Source organism: Mastigoproctus giganteus, chromosome 8 (genome assembly GCF_048544385.1).
Source record: "Mastigoproctus giganteus isolate SK-2022 chromosome 8, ASM4854438v1, whole genome shotgun sequence".
NCBI classification, from domain to species: Eukaryota; Metazoa; Arthropoda; class Arachnida; order Uropygi; family Thelyphonidae; genus Mastigoproctus; species Mastigoproctus giganteus.
Window position 1 is genome coordinate 33,267,629 of NC_143582.1, and position 19,826 is coordinate 33,287,454.

A 19,826-nucleotide genomic window follows, 5' to 3' on the forward strand; every position below is an offset into this window, starting at 1 on the left:
ACCAATTGTGTGTGGTTTTCCCGCTTTTGCGATTAATAATGAAATATTATAAGAAGCTTGTAATCCATCATTATCTTGTTTAGTGGACGACACAAAAGGTTTTGATATAGTTGGATGTTTAAAATATTTTTCTTCTAGTACTTGAAAATAGGGCAAATCTTTATCCTTTTCGTTAGCATGCATTTTAGTCAAATGCTCTTGTAGCCTAGAAGGCTTCATTGCTTCATTTGAAAATACTTTTTGGCAAATCAAGCACATAGGTAATAACTGGTTCATAGGAGACTGAATAAAGCCGTATTTCAAATACTTAATACTGTACTGTCAACATTTCTTCTTAGATTCAGACATAATGAAGTAATAAAATTTGCAACAATAGTCACAAAATAAAAGATTTAATTTACACTTTGTGTGACTCCACTTATCTCTCACACTTTTTTGACTGATGATTGTAATGAAACTTATTCCTAAACAGCAAAAACGTACGCCTTTCAAAAACATTTGTTGCTACTGTTTCGCTTTATTGCTTCTTATGTCAACTCACAGTAGCTCGCGTTGTCGCGTTTCCGCGTTTCATAGGCCCTAAGCTAATTAGGGTGGGTTTAGAAAAATAACAGAAAAAGGCCTAAAAAAATACACATGATGTCACATTTTTGTCATTTGCGTGAAATTCAATAGAAGGTTTTGAAAATTGAAGTGGGAAAATCGAAGAAAACAGTTCTGGCTTCACCTATAGTGAATTTCAGCTGTGTCCATAGAGTAAAAATTATAGAATTTATTATTTGACCTTGGAACTGGGTCCACTGGACCCTGAGGAGATAAAAACACAGATAAGGAGCCACCGACCCCTAGACCGCCTGAACTCCCCCTAATTGCTTCTGAACCCACTATTGCCCCCCTAGAAGGCTTCAGCGCCCACTGGGGGCGGTACCGCCCACTTTGGGAACCTATGAGTTAGAGGAACAAAGGGGTACGCTTACCAAGAGAGGCTTAAGTTCTGCAAGTTGTGGCATCTGGAAACTAGGCACCTGCAAGGTGATATGATTGAGGTGTATAAGGTATCAAATGGTTTGAGCAGGCTCAATGCTGATGGGACACATCTGCTTTCTCAGATTCAGAAACTGAGGGGCATAGATTCAATTTGAGGAAAGACAGTTGTAGAATAGATGTGTGGAAATTTGCTTTTAGCCAGTGGGTAGTTGATTGCTGCAACAGACTTCCATCTGTTGTTGTGGAAGTTTGATAGCTTAAATAAATTTAAGGCTGAACTAGACAAACATTTGGAGCGACCGGAAGGGTGAGACGGAAATAGTTTTTTTTTTTTTTTTTGGCTGATGCTATATAATCTTGCTTTCTTGCATCATATGCCTCAACTAATGCTAATTGATATTCTGATTGTTTTCGTTTTATGGGAAAAATATATTTGTTCAAAAAGTACTGTAGTATAGTTTTATGCGCATAATTACCAAATTTATTTTATTGTACCATGTAATAATGAATGTGAAGTATGTCAATTAAATAATATGAAATATTGGAGATATAGTCAAAGCTCTTTATAGTGACCCTCTTTTTAACATCCTATGTGGTTGATCCCACCCCACCTGTCATTAACCTAATGCTGTTTACATTCAATATAATTACCTTGAATATAAAAGGATTTTTCTATAACCATAAATTTTTCCTCTTAATCTGATTTTTCACTTTCTTGTTATAATATTCGCTTTTAGAAATGACAGAATGCTTCAAATATATTGAGCAATTGCAGCCTGACTGTGAGAAATCATTTTTTAAGATTTCCCATGCTCTTTTCTCGCAGTGTGGTTATAAAATAAACGTCAGATAGAAGTCAGTTACAGTGTATGTTTATTGGTATGGCTCCAAGAAAGCAAATAGCTTTGCCAATCGCCGAAAATCAGGGTTTTGCAAGCTGATTAATGGTTTGCATTCTAAGACTGACATCGGCAAACAGTTCTCCAATCCTAAGAGTATTCTGTTCACTATTCTGAAAGATCGTAAAAAGATTGAAAGTTTAGAGAAATCTGCTACTGCACTGGGTAGAATTCGACATGAAAGGCAAAGTATCCAGATCTTGAATAGATGATTTTGGAATGGCTAATGATTGTGTGCAAAAAAGTTCCTGAAAGTTTAAAGTTGTTTGTGCATCGAATGGATATTGAATAATTTAAAAGTTCAGATCGATGATTCCAGAATTTAAGACGCCTCGTGGCCTGTCTTTCAAAAAGTTTGGGTGAAAGTGCAGCTGTGGACAGTGACGCTAAAAGGAATGGAAGGAAAATATTTTAAAAAATGTTTTGCTGACATGTGACCACAATGACATCTTCAATGCTGTGAAACTAGACCTTTTTTTTTTTTTTTTTTTGATGCATAAACATTTTTGGCAGCACCTACTAAATTTCAGATGTAGTAAAATCAGTTTATCACGATTTTTGAAACGGAAACAACGTAAAATGGCATGTGGCGCCTCCGTAGCCAGGTGGGCAGGAGCAGCAGTGCATAGCACACGCTTCTTGATTAGACCAGGGTTCGAGCCCATGACCACCGCATATCCCTGGAGCAATATGGCCTTAGTTGCTAATGCTCCTAAAAACCAAATAACAACATAAAATGGCATCAGTTACTTAGCATTAGTAGAGGCATATGATTCAAGAAAGCAAGCTTATGCAGCATCAGCCAAAAAAAAAAAAAAAAAAAACCACTTCTATTTCACCCCTCCTCTGTTCATTCGAAATATCTGTCCAGCTGAGCCTTAAATTTATTTAGGCTATCAACTTCCACAAGGGACAAAAGTCTGTTCCACCAACCAACTACCTGCTGGGTAAAGCCAAATTTCTGCACATCAATTCTACATCTGTCTTTCCTCAAACTGAATTTATGCCCTCTCAGGTGATTATTCTGAGCAAGAGGGAGAATCCCATCGGCATTGAGCATGCTCAAACCATTCAAGGCTTTATACACCTCTATCAGATCACCTCGCCGGTGCCTAGTCTCCGGACACTATAATTTGCAAAACTTAAGCCTTTCTTCGTAAGAGCAACCCTTTGTTCCATTCACTAATCTTGTTGCCCTTCTCTGTACTCATTCCAGCAGCTCTACATCCTTCTTGAAATGAGGCCTCCAGACCTGTATGCAGTACTCAAGGTGTGGCCTGACCATTGCCTTATACAAGGGAATAATCACCTCCTTATCCCTGCTAGAAAAATTCCTGTATATCATTGACAAGACACCATGGGTGCCTCCATAGCCTCCGTAGAAGGAGCAGCAGTGCATAGCACACGCTTCTTGATTAGACCAGTTTTCGAGCCAGTCACCACCAAATACGGAGGATGTGGAAAGGTCAGGGAATGACCACCGCATATTCCCGGAGCAACATGGCCTTAGTTGCTAATGTTCCTAAAAACCAAATAACAACAACAAGAAGACACCATGAGCTACTCTTGCAGCCCGTCTGCACTGCTCAGAGAACTTCATATCTGCCTGCACAATTACCCCCAGGTCCTTTTCATTCTCTACCACTGTCAGTCTAGTACCACAGAGTTGATACGTTGCTCTGGGGTTGCTGTTTCCCATATGTAGTACTTTACATTTGTCAATGTTAAACTTCATTTGCCACCTCTCAGCCCACCTGCTTAACCTTTCCAGATCCTGTTGCAGCAGCATAACGTCAGTAGTGACCTTAACAACCCTGCCAACTTCTGTATCGTCTGCAAACTTGGACATTAAGATAGGGTCTGACACTAACTCAGTTCCGTTTTTTTTTTTTTTTTTTTGCCTTTCCCATGGTTCGACCAGTAAAAGCCATCATTGGAAAGGCAAAAATAATGGAGTTGGGAGAGATCATGCAAAGGATCATGGGAGGTGATCTTGGATGCACTCAGAGCTGGTGTAAACTGGCTGGTAGCGGAAAAACATTTGATTTGGGAAATACCATTTAGATGGCTTTAGGCTAACAGTTGTCACCTGTGGCAGAAATCTTTTGGTAACCAGAGAAATGGATACTTTGAGGGCAGTGTGCACAGTAGTTCTGTCTATCACAACAGCAGCCTTACCAGTTAAAGCGCTTGTAATGTAGGTGTTATAGTACAGCTAGGCCTCGCATAACGTGAGTTTGATTAACGCGATATTCAGTTAACGCTATTTGAAAAATGATACCACTTTTCACTTTACAAGATGCAAATTTCCAGTTAACACGATCTTTTTTTTTTTTATGCGATAGTTGAAAAAGATTTGAATCGAGTTTTAAGCTTACCGCGAGTCGTACGGTCAATAGACAAACGTTTGCCTGCTGCCCGCCTCTGTGTGTTCCATCAACCATCGGAAGAAGACGTGTTTGTCTCCTGCTAATAAAGTCAATGCAGACTTGCATTTAAAAATTCAAATTTTTAAATGAGCCAGATGAAAATGTTACTGCGAAAGAGATAACGGTAAAAGAATTAGATGAAATCTTTCGTATCGCATAGAACCTCAAACAAAAGGTTTGATGTTCTCCGTGATATTTATTTCGCCCAGGGCCCAGAGAAGATTGTTGTTGGCTATCAGAAATTGATTGATGAAAAGAGAAAGTCAACACTGTTCAAATATTTCCGCAACAGTAATTTCTTCATTGTGTATTTTATGTCAGAGGTTCCCGAAGTTTCTCGGTTCACGGCGCCTTTAATGTCTCAGTAACTTTTTCAAGACGCACCCAGACCTTAATGAAATACCTAACAGTTTCGTTTAGTAGTTAGGTCCAAACAACTTAATAAGAAATGCTGAAACTGTGAACAACCTCGAGCTAGTAGTTCGCACGGTGTCCGACAGATGTCGAGTATCGCTGTGTTTCCCTCGAAAATTTAAAATATTCCACGGCGCACAGTTTAAGAACCGCTGTTTTATGCAATAAACATTTAATTCCAAAATTATTTTCATTATCTTTTACCTTACATACAGTTAAAAAGTTATTTAAAAGGTATTTTTAAAATTCTTTATGGACATTCCAGAAGGTCAAGGACCAATTATAATTTTTCCTATTGGTTATGATATTCGATTAACGCGTTTTGCGCAATGCGCTTGCGGGATGAATTAATCGTGCTAATCGAGGCCCACCTGTACTCTGTATTCTGAAGCAGTTGTATATTTCCACCAAGAGGTGGAAATATACGTTTTTCTGCAACCAGCTGGGCCGGTCAAGAATATTTGAATTGGTTTGTGATTGGGAGATAAGACTCCAAATTACATGCACAAGTAGAATATTTTGCTTGTCATTGGCCATTCTCCTTAAGTTGCAGAAGTCCTCATTGGTCATCAAGTTTTTGTGTTTCTTTGCAATTGTCCAAAGTTGAGCCTGGCGAGCTTTAGTTCCTCATTCATCTCGCTGTTTAGATGATTGTAAAAGTTTCGAAAGGGGTCTTCTTCTCGCAGCCGCATTACAAGGCTATGCAGGTCATTATAGCATGCTTCTTTAGGGTCACCGTTGTCATTGTATTGACGCATCTTATATATTTCAATCATTTTGCAAATATCCAAGTCCGATTCATACAATTTACTGTGTTCTAATATGAGCTCTTCATTGTTGTCGTAGATCTCAAGATATTTCATCTGTGACAGTATCTGTTTCCTCATTGCAAAATGAAATGTGCAGTGTTACTATCTCGCATTTGTACTCATTGAGATCCTGAGCCAAGTCATAGTTTCGATATAGTATTATGCATGGATACTGTCATTTCTTGCAGATCTCATTAGCACCGCATGTGTAATTTGTGACAGAGTAACATGATCCAACATGATAGTATGATTGTAACAATCCAAGTACTTGTATTGTTGCAATCATACTATTCATCAAATGGCTACAATCAAATGGATAATTAGGCTGTTGGCCTAACATCTTCCAAATGTTGATTCAGTAGAGTAAGCAGTGGGCGTGTGCATAAAACATTACATCATTCATGATTTCGGTTCTAGCTGTTTGAAATTTAGTAGGTGTTGTCAAAGATATTTACACTTAAAACATCTTTCGTGCATACAGGGTACACACACGTTTTTTTTTTTTTTTTTTTTTTTTAAATTACTGCCGGATTAAACACTTACATTTAAAGGGGAGAAATGTAGTAGTGGAAAAAAAAAAGGGCCAAACTATGGATTACCATTTGCCTAGCAACAAACATGACTGGCACAAAGAAGCTTCCTCCTTTAATCATTGGGAAAGCGCTTCTGCTTTAAAGGTTTGAAGACATTACCCACTATGTATCGAGCGAACCAAAAGGCATAGATGAATGTCACAAATCTACGAAGAATGGATCAGAGACTTAGATCGCAAGATGAGTGAGAATAATAGAAAAATTTTACTGTTTGTGGATAACACACTCCTCATTGTCAACTAAATGACGTAGGTCCAATCACTGTCTAGTACCTACCACCAAATGTGACATCAGTTCTTCAGCCACTTGATCACGGTGTAATCCAGTTTTTTAAGAAAAACTACCAAAGAATGCTATTAAATTAAATTGTGCTAGGTCTTGAAAGCTAAATTCAATGCAAAATGGACATTCTGAAGGCAATGTATTTATATGTTTAAGCATAGAATGAAGCTGATGAAAAATTGATCAACTCCTTCAAACATGCAGGATTACCCCCTTGAATGATGCAATGTGTGAAGTTTCACATGCTTCTTCCTCTATTAATTTAATACTGTAGTACATATTATAAATAAGATTATACTACATTGTATTAATAGATTTGCATTAAATATTCAAGTTTTTATTTGTTTTGTTGGGAATTTTATGAATGATCGATATAACGACAGTTTTTTTTTTTTTTTTTTTTTTTCATTCCCCTGGATGGTCATTATATAGAGCTGTATCAGCAATTTTTATCAACTTTGTATGTACGTCTAAATTGAAAATAATTAAAGCTAATTCATAATTAAACTGTTTGACTTCAACAAAGCACGATTATCAAACATATAATCTGCTAATGAATGTCTTTTTAACTATCATTTAATTCCTCTCCAGCCATACGGTGGGAATTTCAGTATTTAAAATCGATAAACTGTTTCAACTAAGGCAAATAAGCAAACAGTGTCTGCATTGTTGATTCTAAAGTATGTATCATCACATCTACATATTTGCTCATAAACTACACTTAACTACATGCAAATCTTGGCAAGGAAAAATTGTCTGAAACAGTTCACCTTGTCTGGAACAGAACAGAACAAATTGTCTTTCAGTTGCATATCTGCATTGTAGGTGACATTCCATTGAGTCACATTAGAAGTTTTTAAAATATGAAGCACACGTGTGCCCTTTATGTATTGTGCATTGATATTCAACTGGTTTTGTTTTTACCAGTGTTTCTTGCATTTTGCAAGAAACTGGTGGTATAAACAGTGGTATAATTTTCTGATCTTGTCATTCTCTAGACCTGTATTTTCTCCATCTATTGCTCCACTAGATTGAGTAACTTGCATACTTTCAATGAGGAGTCAGATGTATTCTGCTCTAATCATCTGTATTTGTTACTCTAATCATCTGTATTTGTACTCAAAATATTGCAAACATTGATTAATTCAATATCATCTTCAGCATCGCTGGTATGATCTGTTTGCTCACTTTGAAATGCTTAAATATTTCACAAAGTTCAAACTGCTATCCCATTGTCATATATTTTTGTATAAAAATGTATGACAGTGGACATACATTTTTATACAAAATGTATATAATAATAAAAAATGAATTTCAGTCAAACATTTCATTGAAACATTCAAACAATATGTGGTTAATGGCAACAGAAAGACACCATGCAGTGTTTACAGATAAAGCAATATCCTCAATTTGCACAGTTCAAAGGAATCTGAACTGTTCAAAATCCTCTGTCCATTTTCATACTAGTGACTGTTCTGTATTTTGCCATACATGTACAGGGAGTCCTCGTTATCCAAGGGTAATTGGTTCCAAAAAATTCCACTTAAAACTGGGACCAAATTTTTGTAATGTGTATGTACTATGTACTTGTACATAATAAAAAATGGATTGAAGGAACTGAAAAATTATAAAATTATTATATTAGACATTTTTATTATAATTAGCTGAACAATGTAAGGTTAAGTAAAGTTTATTGAAGTTACACTGTTTTCCAGTTTTACAGCTTAAGAGTGAATCCAGAGTGTTTTTTTTTTTTTTTTTTTTTGCCGTATTTTTTCAGATATAATTGTGTCATAGCCTTTAGTTATGTCTAACATTGCACTTGACTTTTGCTGCACGATCACGAAGAGGGTCCTTCTCACAAAAATATTCAAGTGCTTGGTCAATTTTCTCAAGGACTTCCTTTAATTTTCAAGTCTTTATACTTTGGTGATTCCATCACATCATCATTTTCGGCTTACCCTTCTATGGGTAGTTTGTCTAATTCTGCTAGCTCCTCATTTGTAAGTGGTTTTGCATTTGATTCAAGCAATTGTGTAATACAAAGGGTACTAGGAAAGTTCTGCAATATGACGCAACAATGAATCACAGGAAGCTGCTTGTTGCTGCATGTTGAGACATGTTCATACGTGCATAGTAGCCGCCGCGCCAAGTCGATGGGCTCAGTTATTCATTAGTAGTGAGAGTGTAAAGTGCTTGCGATGGCATCGTGGTCACGAAATGAGATAAGGACAGTTTTGCGGTATAATTTCGTGCGTGGTTTAACCATAGACCAGTGCTTAGAAGAAATGACTCTTGCACTAGATGATGATTGTCCACATCGTACAACGATATTCAGGTGGTATAGAGAATTCCAAAGGGGAAATTTCACTCTGGAGGATTCTGAGAGGCCGGGAAGGCCACGAATGTCAGTTACGGAGGAAAACATTACTGCCGTGAGGAAAATGCTTGACGAAAATAGGCGAGTGACCTACCAACAGATAGAGGATACTTTGGGCCTAAATGCACCAGCAATTCGTTCGATTCTGCAAGATCATTTGCACGTGAAGAAACTTTGTTCTCTCTGGGTGCCGCATCAACTGACTGAAGAGCAGATGACACGACGTGTGACTTGGTGCCGGGAGATGTTAAAAAAGTTTGATAAGGGACAATCTCGGTATGTGAACAACATCGTGACAGGTGACGTGACTTGGCTGTACTATTACGATCTGCCGACCAAGGCTCAAAACAAAGTTTGGGTCTTTGATGATGACGACACACCCGTAATTGTCAGAAAATCCCGATCTGTAAAGAAGAAAATGATAGCTGTATTTTTCAAATCGAGTGGAATTGTGGAACGTGTCGTTTTGGACATGCAGAAGACAGTCACAGCTAAGTGGTATACTGAACAATGCCTGCCTAAAGTCATTGGATCTATGAAGAACCTGCGGCCAAAGTCAGGAATGGACACCTGGTACTTCCATCACGATAATGCTGCAGCTCACCGCGCCAAAGCCTGCACCGAATATTTGACCACGACAGGACTGAAACTTCTCGAGCACCCTCCCTACAGTCCAGACCTTGCTCCCTGCGACTTTGCACTGTTCCCGCATGTGAAAATGAAGCTAAAAGGGAGGCGGTTTTCCAGTGATGAGGACCTTCTACGGGCTTGGGACAACGAGTGTGCTTTACTCCCTAGTGAAACTTGGCAGAACTGGTTTAAAGATTGGTTTCGGAGGATGGAGAGGTGTATTGAATGTAGAGGAAATTACTTTGAAAAAATTAAATAAACAAAGCTGTATTGCAAAACTTTCCTAGTACCCTTTGTATATCCCCATCATCAACTTTGTGGAATCCTGCTTCTTTTGCAAGATTTACAATTTAATTTTGTAACCCGGTCACATTGCATTCTTCATATTCACGAACAGAATCAGGGTATAAATTTTTACATGAGCTATTCATTAAGCTACACAGAAATTTCTTTCCAAACTTCTGCAATCATTTTTATACTGTGCAGAATATTAAAACTTTTCCAAAAATCCTGCATGTTATTTTCATTGCTTTTATTGGTTTCAGAAATTAATCCTCGTAACTGTGGGGATTCAGATAATGAATACTCGGATACCGGGGACTCCCTTTTTATCAAACAATTCACAAGAAAACATAGTCAGTCTAGTGTGTGTGTGTGTGTGTGTGTGTGTGTGTGTGTGTGTGTCCCATGCACTAACCATCCAGCTAATGTGTGCATTGCTCTCTGCATAATATCTTGGGATTCATCTATTGAGCAGTCACACCTAAGTAACTTTCTTTCTTTTTTTTATTTTTTATCATGTGACCAGCAGTCAGTTGCTGTAGTTATATAAAACCCATTGCAATTATCTTGCTTATAATAGACAACTTCATCACCTGCCTTCAGTGCTTTCCTTAAGTGTTTTTGAGGATATAAAGGAGATATCTTTTCTGAGGTCAGGTTACACCAGCTCTAAAAATGTGGGTTTGTCTACATTATGTGAAAGCATGGTTCTTCCAGAACAAAGTTTTTATTATTATTAAAATTATTTATCATTATTTTTTTTATCAACTATCTGCAGTCACAGCTCCCTTTTCTGTAATTCCATCTTTGAAGAGTTATTTGTTTTTTTAAGAAGATAATTTTAAATAATCTGTATAATAATAGTCAGTATTTTGTATAAAGTGTGTTCCAGTGAAAAGTAAACAACCCTATAACTGAGTAAAGGATCAAGTGATCATTGCACCTTCACACAGAAAACCAGATACTATACAGTATGGGAATTCAATACCAGAATTAGTTGCAAGTGTGGCATTAATGTGCCAGACATTGCTTGAATTTCAGTCATACATTTCATTGAAACATTCAAACAATATGTCGTTAATGGCAACAGAAAGACACCGTGCAGTGTTTACAGATAAAGCAATATCCTCAATTGTGAACTTGGCAACAAGCAAAATAAGTTTGCTATGAAATGCATTGATTTTGTATTGTGACTTGCCACAATGAAGCCAATATGAAAACAGTACATTTCACAGCAAGCTCAGTTTGCTCATTGTAGCTATGTACAAAACCAAGACTTTTATCCTACCTGTATAATAATGTTTTTCAGTTCTCATATGCCTAATGCCTTGTCCTAAACTCATTAGGCATATAAGTGATGTGTAATGGCAAGCACCTTCTGAGAACAGCAATATGTGCATACTTGGTGTGAAAAAGTCTGCCCCCAGGAAAGCCAGTCAGTTCCCCACAGACAAGTTACAATAATATTATTTCCACTTTCCAAAATTAATGAAATAAAAGCTTACATAATCTCCACAGTAATAACTTATTTGGCTCTGTAACTTAAAAAAACGCCACTGAGAACAACATAACTATGAGCATATAAATGAGTAACTAGTGGGCTGATAATTTCAATCCACCACATTAGCACTTCAAACATTGGGGGACACAAATGCTTGGACTCTCATGTAAGGCAAACTATACAATAAGGTTGAAGTGAACATTTTTTCTAGAAATGTTTATGTGAGCAAAGGAACCTGAACATCATTAAAAAACACAGTTCAAGTTCATGCAGGAAACAAATTAGTTCCAAAATAGTTCCTGTGTAAAGGTATTTATATGTTCCACCTTAACAATTACCTGAAAAGAATTAATTCTTCCAAGTTGTGCTAGATTGTAATTTATATTTAGCAGGATTTTGTTGCCTTTGCTCACATACATTTCAAATATTGTTTAAGTTGGCATTTCATTATATGGAAAATTGACTATTTTGAACTAATGTGGGTTTAATTGAGATAATTAAAGTATTTAAAGTTGTGTTTACCAAGTGGGAAATTATAGAATAAATGTTAACCCTCCTGCTCTTGCTTGTAGTCACAAACATTACCACTAGTAACTGGCATCTTGATTTTCAGAACCTTCATCTGGAATTTATCTATACTATCAGGTCACATTCTAATATTTTTTAGTTATGTAATAGATTTTAACATGACATCATATAAATATATTCTGTAGATTCCAGAAAGAACTTTTCAGAAGAAAGAACTAATATGTAAAGAATATGATATTAAAGAAGAACTTGGAACAGGTTCCTATTCAGTTTGTAGAAGATGCTTACATCGAGAGACTGGAAAAGAGTATGCTGTAAAGGTATGAAGAATTTTTCTTTACAATGTGTCATATTTACCATAATTTCCTGTGTACTGAGCTTACCTGCATTCCCCTTAAATAAACATGGTATACAAATATCTTTTTTTTTTTTTTTTTTTTCATAATTTTATTCTTAATATGGTTGTGCATGATTTTTGGTATAATGTATATTATGCTTAAATTGTAAGCATTCATGTTGAACCAAATTTTTACAGATTATTCACAAGTCAAAAAGAGACTGCCAAGAAGAAGTTGAAATCTTGTTGAGATATGGGCACCATCCAAACATTGTAACTCTGTATGATGTAAGTGCACTCTCTTAGTCCTCATAGCTAGTTTAATAAATTAAACAACAGCAAATTGATATAAACATGGACTGTACCTTTTATTTCTGATTGGAGGTTCTTAAATAACAGGTGAATTTATTCCAAATATCTTGGAATTAGTTTTTTTTTTTTCAAAAATAGCTTATCTACTCAACATTTCAGAGGTGTGCTGCAAGCCATTTTCCGAGAGAATCTTATTACAGCAGTTGAGGCATTTTTTATTTCTGTGCTGCTTGTGAATTTTCCCCCTGTAAATGTTTTTCAAAGTAAATTTGTCTACTTCAGTTCCATATAACATGGAACCATCCAAGGATATCACAGTAAAGAGCACAAGGGTTAGTCTGCTTTGCTCCAAAGATAGGAGAGTTTACAGATAGAATCAGATGGACTAAAAATGAATCAAATGACCCAGTACCTTAAATATTTGAAGATGATTATGGACACTGTGAAACTATACTGTAGATAATAAATGCAAATAATGCATGGCTTCATGCAGTGAAATTGTTGAGGTCTTTTGCACTAACTTTGACTTGTGACCTATTGGTCTGCCTCTTTCTGCAGGAAACTTATCTTAAACCTCATATCAGTGTCTCACTTGGTCATTATACTATATACCAAAAAGATAGTCACAGATAGCTCAGCATGTGGCAGAGTAGCAATCTTCATAAACTCCCATATTCCTTTAAAACTGATTCCCCTAAGAACAGACCTCAAAGCAGTAGGCACTCATATTACAATTGGCTGCACTATAATAATAGCCTCTATGTGTACTATCTTCAAATCAACATATAACATATGAAGAACTAAGTGATTTAGCCAAACAGACCGTTCAACTACTCTACTGCTGATGAAAAATTTCAGTAGAAATCATCCCTTATGGGGAGGCTCCAGTTTTGACAGTAGAGAAAGGTTTATTAAAAATTAATTGAAATGCCCAGTTTAACAATTTCAAATGACGAAATTCACTTATGGTTCACTACATACTGGGACAAGTGCAGCTATAGACTTCTCCATATATTCACCAACAGCTGTCCTCCAGGATTGGGCCATACATAATGACCTGCTAAACAGTGATGATTGTCCTGCCATGATTAATGTAGTAGTGGAAACTACATGCAGACCATGCCAAATTCCAAAATGGAATTTAATGATGCAATATGGGGAAAAAAACCAAAACAACATACCATATTTCATCAAATAATCATTCATGCCTCTACAGACTTAAAATATTTGAAATGAAAACAATTCACTTGTTTAGGCTTTAGAATCTATTCAATACTAATAGAGTCTAAAACTCATTGATTTTTTGGATGTTTTCACCTTCGCTTCCTTAGTAATTGTAATCCTGTAGTTGCAATGTCACAAAAATACCAAAGCACCAAACTAACAAACTAATTGTCAGTTTGGTCCTTTGGTGCTTTAGTGAGAGTACAACTGCAGGATTACAATCAGCCAAGAATTAATGAATGATTTTTATACTCTAATAATCTTGTTTAGAAATCTTGAGTGTCATCAAAATGAATATAGAAGCAGTACACTCCTTTTTGTGAGAAATAAGACAGGACTGAGTTTTAGAAGGATCGAAGTTAACTAAGTTTGCCTCACCCAACTGGAGATTTATATAGAGATCAGCATTTAAGGAATTGGTGGTGGGTATTCAAAATGTTGAGGCTGTTTGGCAGGATGAGGTTTCTTGAACTGGAGGGTGGAATGTAGGGTGTTATCATCAGCAAAACTATGGATAGAATTTCTAGTCAGGAGGTCATTAATATACAAGAGTAAAAGAGAGGGCACAAGAGTGGGACTGAATCTTGGGAAACACCAGCATCAGTGGAAAAGTTATAAGATAGAGCCCATTAACCATCTCACACACAGTGAGCATTCAGAGAGAAAATTGGATACCCAATTGCAAAAAAACATTTGGTAGGCCATAATATGGGAGCTTGTTTACAAGACCTTTAAGACAAACATGATCAGTAGCTTTCAGAAAGGTCAAGAGAAACTGCTTGAGTTTCACCAAATTTTTTCCATTGAATTTGTCCAAAGATGAGTAACATAAGGCAGTGGATTAACATTGATGGAATACATATTGGTGGTCGTTAACCAGATGGAATGTTTCAAGATAGTTTAAGAGTTTGCAGTTTATGGATTTCACCATTATTTGGAAAGTGTAGCAGTAAGTGCAAATGGGTGATAACTGAAAGGGAGGGATTTATCATCCTTTTTAGAAACTGGCCAAATATGAGCACATTTCTGAGAAGAAGGAAAAACACCAGTGGTATAAGAAAATATAAAAAAGGGGCAACACAGAACAGGAGAAAGCTCAGTTGTACAGATTTTGAGAACATGTGGAGAAATGTCATCATGACCTGGTTCTTTCTTGGCATCAAGATTGTTCAGAGTACTGATGTTGTTCTGTGGGAAGACCACAGGATGCATTGAGTAGTGTGTACTGTGTGTGACATGACAGGAGGTGATTTGACAAGATTATTGATAAAGAAGTTTCAAAGAAAAATTGTATACTAGTAAATCAGCTGTGTATTTAGTTGAGGATACAGTGAGAACTATCAAGTTTTAACAGAGGTGGGACTGTTGATGTACACAAGTTGTGGCCAGTAGCTATGGCAAGAGACTAGAATGACCAGCTGTCATTTGGAAAAGGTGCAGTTTTTCTTCTCTTATCCTCTTAATAATTAAGTTTAGATTGATTAATGACTTATAATTGTTGCAAACTTCAGTGCAGGCAGAAATTGAATCTGGAGATTTAGATATAAGCCAGTTGCAATATACTATGTCCTTATCTTGAAATAGCCTTAGCACACATTTATTGGAAAACTAATGTTTAGATAAGTGACAATTTTAGGGTTGAATGCAGAATAAAAGATTTCATTCTTGTTTTTCCTGTATTCTTGTATGGATATACAAGAATAATTTCCCTGACATGATTGAGTAAACTCATGCATCAGAAGATTTGAAACAGTAATGCAACCAAGGGGGGAAAAAAGAATAAATTGAGACCGTCCTACCATTTCTCATTCCTGTAATGCCAATAACATTGACAGTGTTCTTGGAAGGCTATTGGTAAGGAAAAGATAGAGGGGTGTGGGTTTATGGTTAGGATTGCCTAGTATTCTGGTAGGTAAATAAACAAGCAGCTGTGTGAGGTCATTATCAGTTGCAAAAGTTGTGGCATCTTGACCAGCTGGGTTTATACAACTGTAATACAGAGACAACCAGGGTTGCAAAGATTAAAATTACCAAGGAATATTACCTTACTGTTAGGAAATTTAAACTGGAAATAGTCAAGTTTCAAAGAAAGGATGTTAAAGAATTTCAGGTGATTAGTGGTGTTGAGAGCATGATAGAGGTAACAGATGAATTTGACAGAATGGGGTAAAGAGATTTTAAGCCAGATGAGTACCGTAGAAACAAACTGTGACTAAAGAATTTAGCCAGATGAGATCAAAAAGAAGATTCCCAGATGTTTGAAAATTTGACAAGGAATACTGGAATAGTCATATGCACAAGTGCCATCTTTGAAGACATATTTGTGAAATGAAAGAGGAAGTTTTTAGGAGGTTTAGATATTTTTGTAATAAGTTTTTTCTATTAGTTTGTCTATCTCGGTTTCATTCATTTGATAAGGTAAAAGCGGCAAGAGGAACACGTATGAATTAATGAAATCTTTGGATATGGTGCACAACCTTTAAACCATTAGCAACTTCTAATGAAGTTGAACCATTAGAAGTTGCTAATGGTTTAAAGGCTGTGGTGTAAACAGAATGAGAATATACCCAACTCCGTGACATAACGTGGCCTTAAGAGTGCTCCGCAATACACACAGTCCAGACTCCCTCCAATCACTAGCTGGTAGAGTAGAGGCAACAAGATCATACACTAGCTGATCCAGATGTTTCCTGAGGGATTACCAATAGGTTCATTCTGGTGGTCTAATTATCACCCATCCTGCACGCTCTGTTTTATAGCTCTACCCTAGAAACAAGGATTATAAAATGGCCTCAAACATCATCACAAAAGGCAGCATTCCTTTGAGTAATGTGGATACCCCTTCTCAACTTCTGCTTACAGTGGTTCACACTTAGGTGTCACCTCTTGCATATAGGTATAGTGTCTCATGATGTGTACGTATATACCCAGGGTTAATAACAATCCCATGATTATGAAAGTGCAAGTGGAGGATTTAGTTTTCAGTTAATGACTGGATTTCACAAAAATTTGGTTTACTGGAGTCAAAATTGGTACTCAAATATCAGTTCCATCAGTGTTTTAGACTGTCAGGTAGCTAGCATGACCTAGGCTGTCATACCTGGAAGGATGTCTGGCCAGCATCATCCATATGGCTCCTCACATGTCCAAAACCATAGTGGAATGAATAGTGTAACCTTGTGGAATGTGGGGGGGGGGCAAAGCATGGGATATCTTTCGTAGGTACATGATTACCAAAAATCTAGTAAGTTCAATAAAGTTCATTCAAAAGTGAGGTGGGTGAGGCAGCAAAGTAAAACGGATTCATGGACTCTGTTTGCATCCACACTAATCAAATCCATAGATACTTGAATGGTATGAAGCAAAATTCTCAAAATGAACCATAAATGACAAATTTTTTTTTCTCTCCTAGTTAACTGGAATGGAATGTGATGTCCTTCCACTGGTTCAGTGGAAGGACATCACAAAACTTCTAAAAACTTCTCATATATACTAGAAACATAATCTGACACATACACATTTACATCTATATCCATCTTCCAGAAACACTAAAAAAACTGAAAATACAGCCTGAACTTTTCCACTGCATATAATGAACCATATAAGTAACCTTTTACTATATATTGAACTCTGGTGTTCTTTCACAAAAAAGAATACTGCTGGCTGGGTCAGATGCAATACATTATGTAATGATAACCCAGCTTGAGGAGGATTCAGTTGCTGTGTTACTTTCACTGTGGAAATGAATTCTCACACAAATTGTACCATACAGTAGTCCTTACTTTACTTAAGTCAAACAAAGACCACACAACTCCAGATAATTATCAACCAGTAGCTCTCATTAACTGCTTGGGAAAAATTAAGTGCTAAATTGGGTGCATATATACATGTTTGTACACCAATGCTATAAGTGTTACTACAAGTATAGTAAATAAATTTGAAGTATTGGGTATCAGATGTGGATTTTGGAAACATGTGGCCACTCAGACATAGGGAATGCAGAATTTGAATATAGTGAGGGCAATGTACACAGCAAAGACATTGTGTATTGGTTGAGGTGGCACTGGAAATGTCCTTCAACTCTACATAATATCTCACATTGGTACAGAACTCTCTGTAGTGGGCATGTGTTGTATGTAAGGCCTCTTAGCTACCAGGGAGCAGTGATCACAGAAAGCATGATGAAAACTGCTGCGTGGTACCCATCTTTGCAACAAGGAGGTGGGCCAATTTGTCAAATGTAAAACTCAAATGGGCCTGGCCATCTGCTTGACAAACAAGGCAGGGGCTAACCCTTGGGCGGGAAAGCCCTGTTGGGGCATATCCCTCACTTACCTGGGTGAGATGGGCTGGTTGTTGGTGATGTGAAAGGAAAGGTCTTAGAAGAATGGGAAGGTACACGATTGCTTCTCAGAATTTGTCCCTGGAAGGTGAAGCCACGTCTTTACTTAGCAAAGCTCTGGCAGCGTGCTCCCCATGTTTAAGGAGAGAAAAGTGAAGAAACAGCTCAATGGTAAGAGGAGCAAGAACAGGTAAAGGAATACTGGAAGATAAAAGAATGTGACATCCTCCAGGCAAGAGCAATGGTTGGAGTATGTGTAGTGTTTTTAGCCCTCTGTCGAAAGGATTTGCTGGTATTCCATCTGCACTGAAATACATTTCAGAGCTCGAGCAAGTTCTTACACTGATGTAGATCTCAGTCCCAACAGTTAACTTATCCTACACTGAGATAGTATGCCCAGCGTCTGCTAGAATCCTGCCCCAAGGATTCATTTTCAGCATTATGCTGTTAAGAGTTAGCCCATGCTGAGTTGGTGTACTCCTGGTAGTCAGAAGTTAGCATTTTGACCGAAGAAGGCAATCCTGCATCAGCTTTGTGTCATCAATAGCAGCTTGACCAACTGAGAGAGGGTTTGCAAAAGTTGGGTGGAGATCCCCCATGTCAGCATAATACTACCTAGGCAAGCCAGGGTTTGCAGTGGAAGAGCTATGTCAAATCATATATTGGGGCACAAGGAGCCTGGTGTCAGCTTGATCCTGCCCTACTGAGGGTTTGCATGTATTAGTATTATTATTAGCCATATAGCATAAGAAACTACAGGCTTTTGCTGCACTTGCCAAAAAAAAAAAAAAAGTAAAATTTTCCCACCACTGAGAGTAGTGCTAACTAGGGTTTTGTTAGAATTTATCTGGGCCTTTGGGTAGCAGTTGCAGGATGGAAGTTTTCCAGTTAACCAGTAAAATACCTGCTGCCAACCACAATTTGTAGAGGTGCAAGAGAATATCTAGGTGGAGTTCCCAGAATTTTGTAATAATTTCTGATTCTAGTAGGTCATGTCCTTTTTTTTTTTTTTTTTTAACACTATTTTGGTTACTGCCTAGTTTAATTCCTTCAGCATAAAAGGTGGCTCAGTTTGTTCATTGGCATAGGCACCATTTCTGATTTATATTAGCAACTGCCCTCAGTACTTCTGATTCTGGTCTAATGTCATCTGGAAAGAGTATTGACAGAATATTCAGTCATGTATTGCTTCCATTATTGTCACCAGTAGTGTTTGTGTCTGCTTATTGTAGACTGTTTTATAGACAATTCTCAAGGTTTCCTTGGATAGATGGCCATAAGGTTCCACCAGCACTTGCACTTATTGGTATACTGATTGAAGTTGTATACCTGTTCCTAAGATCCTTGTATTTTCTTCTTAGTTCTTCAAATTTCATGCAGTGGACATCTAGATCTTTTTGCGCAGCAATTCTTTTCTGGCATGGTTTACTTCCTTCCAGTATCCACCAGGAAACAGCTTTCTGGTGAAATTTTTCCTTTTTTTGATAAGTTATAGGTCCTTTGTAGTACTTGTTGAATGAAAGTAGCCATTTTTACTAGATCTTGGTTGATAGGCTATCCTATGTCGGAGTATTAGTAGTGGCAAATGATGCAAGAAAGCAAGCTTATACAGCAAAAAAAAAAAAATCACATCCCTACCAACCTTTATATCATTTGCATACCTGATATACCGTCATCATTATCTGTAATGAATACAGAAAACAATAACAGGCCCAGCACCAAATCCTGGGGGACTCCATTAATAACATTAGTCCATGAAGAGCAGTGTCCATTGATAACCACTCTATCTTCTTCCACTCAACCATCCCATTATCCATAGTAGTAACCTGCTCTTAATGCCACACTGCTCCAATTTGTACAGCTGTCTTTTATGTGCA

General features: G+C 37.1%; 1 protein-coding gene across 2 annotated transcripts in view; it reads left to right on the plus strand.

The window, feature by feature from the left end:
• Window positions 1–19,826, plus strand: part of S6kII (Ribosomal protein S6 kinase II) — a 297,018-nt gene that overhangs the window by 209,543 nt on the left and 67,649 nt on the right. For both annotated transcript variants that reach the window (XM_090379290.1, XM_090379291.1), the window contains 2 exons: window positions 11,920–12,054; window positions 12,270–12,359. In XM_090379290.1, the coding sequence (XP_090235416.1) occupies window positions 11,920–12,054; window positions 12,270–12,359 (225 nt within the window). The remainder of the gene's footprint in view (window positions 1–11,919; window positions 12,055–12,269; window positions 12,360–19,826) is intronic.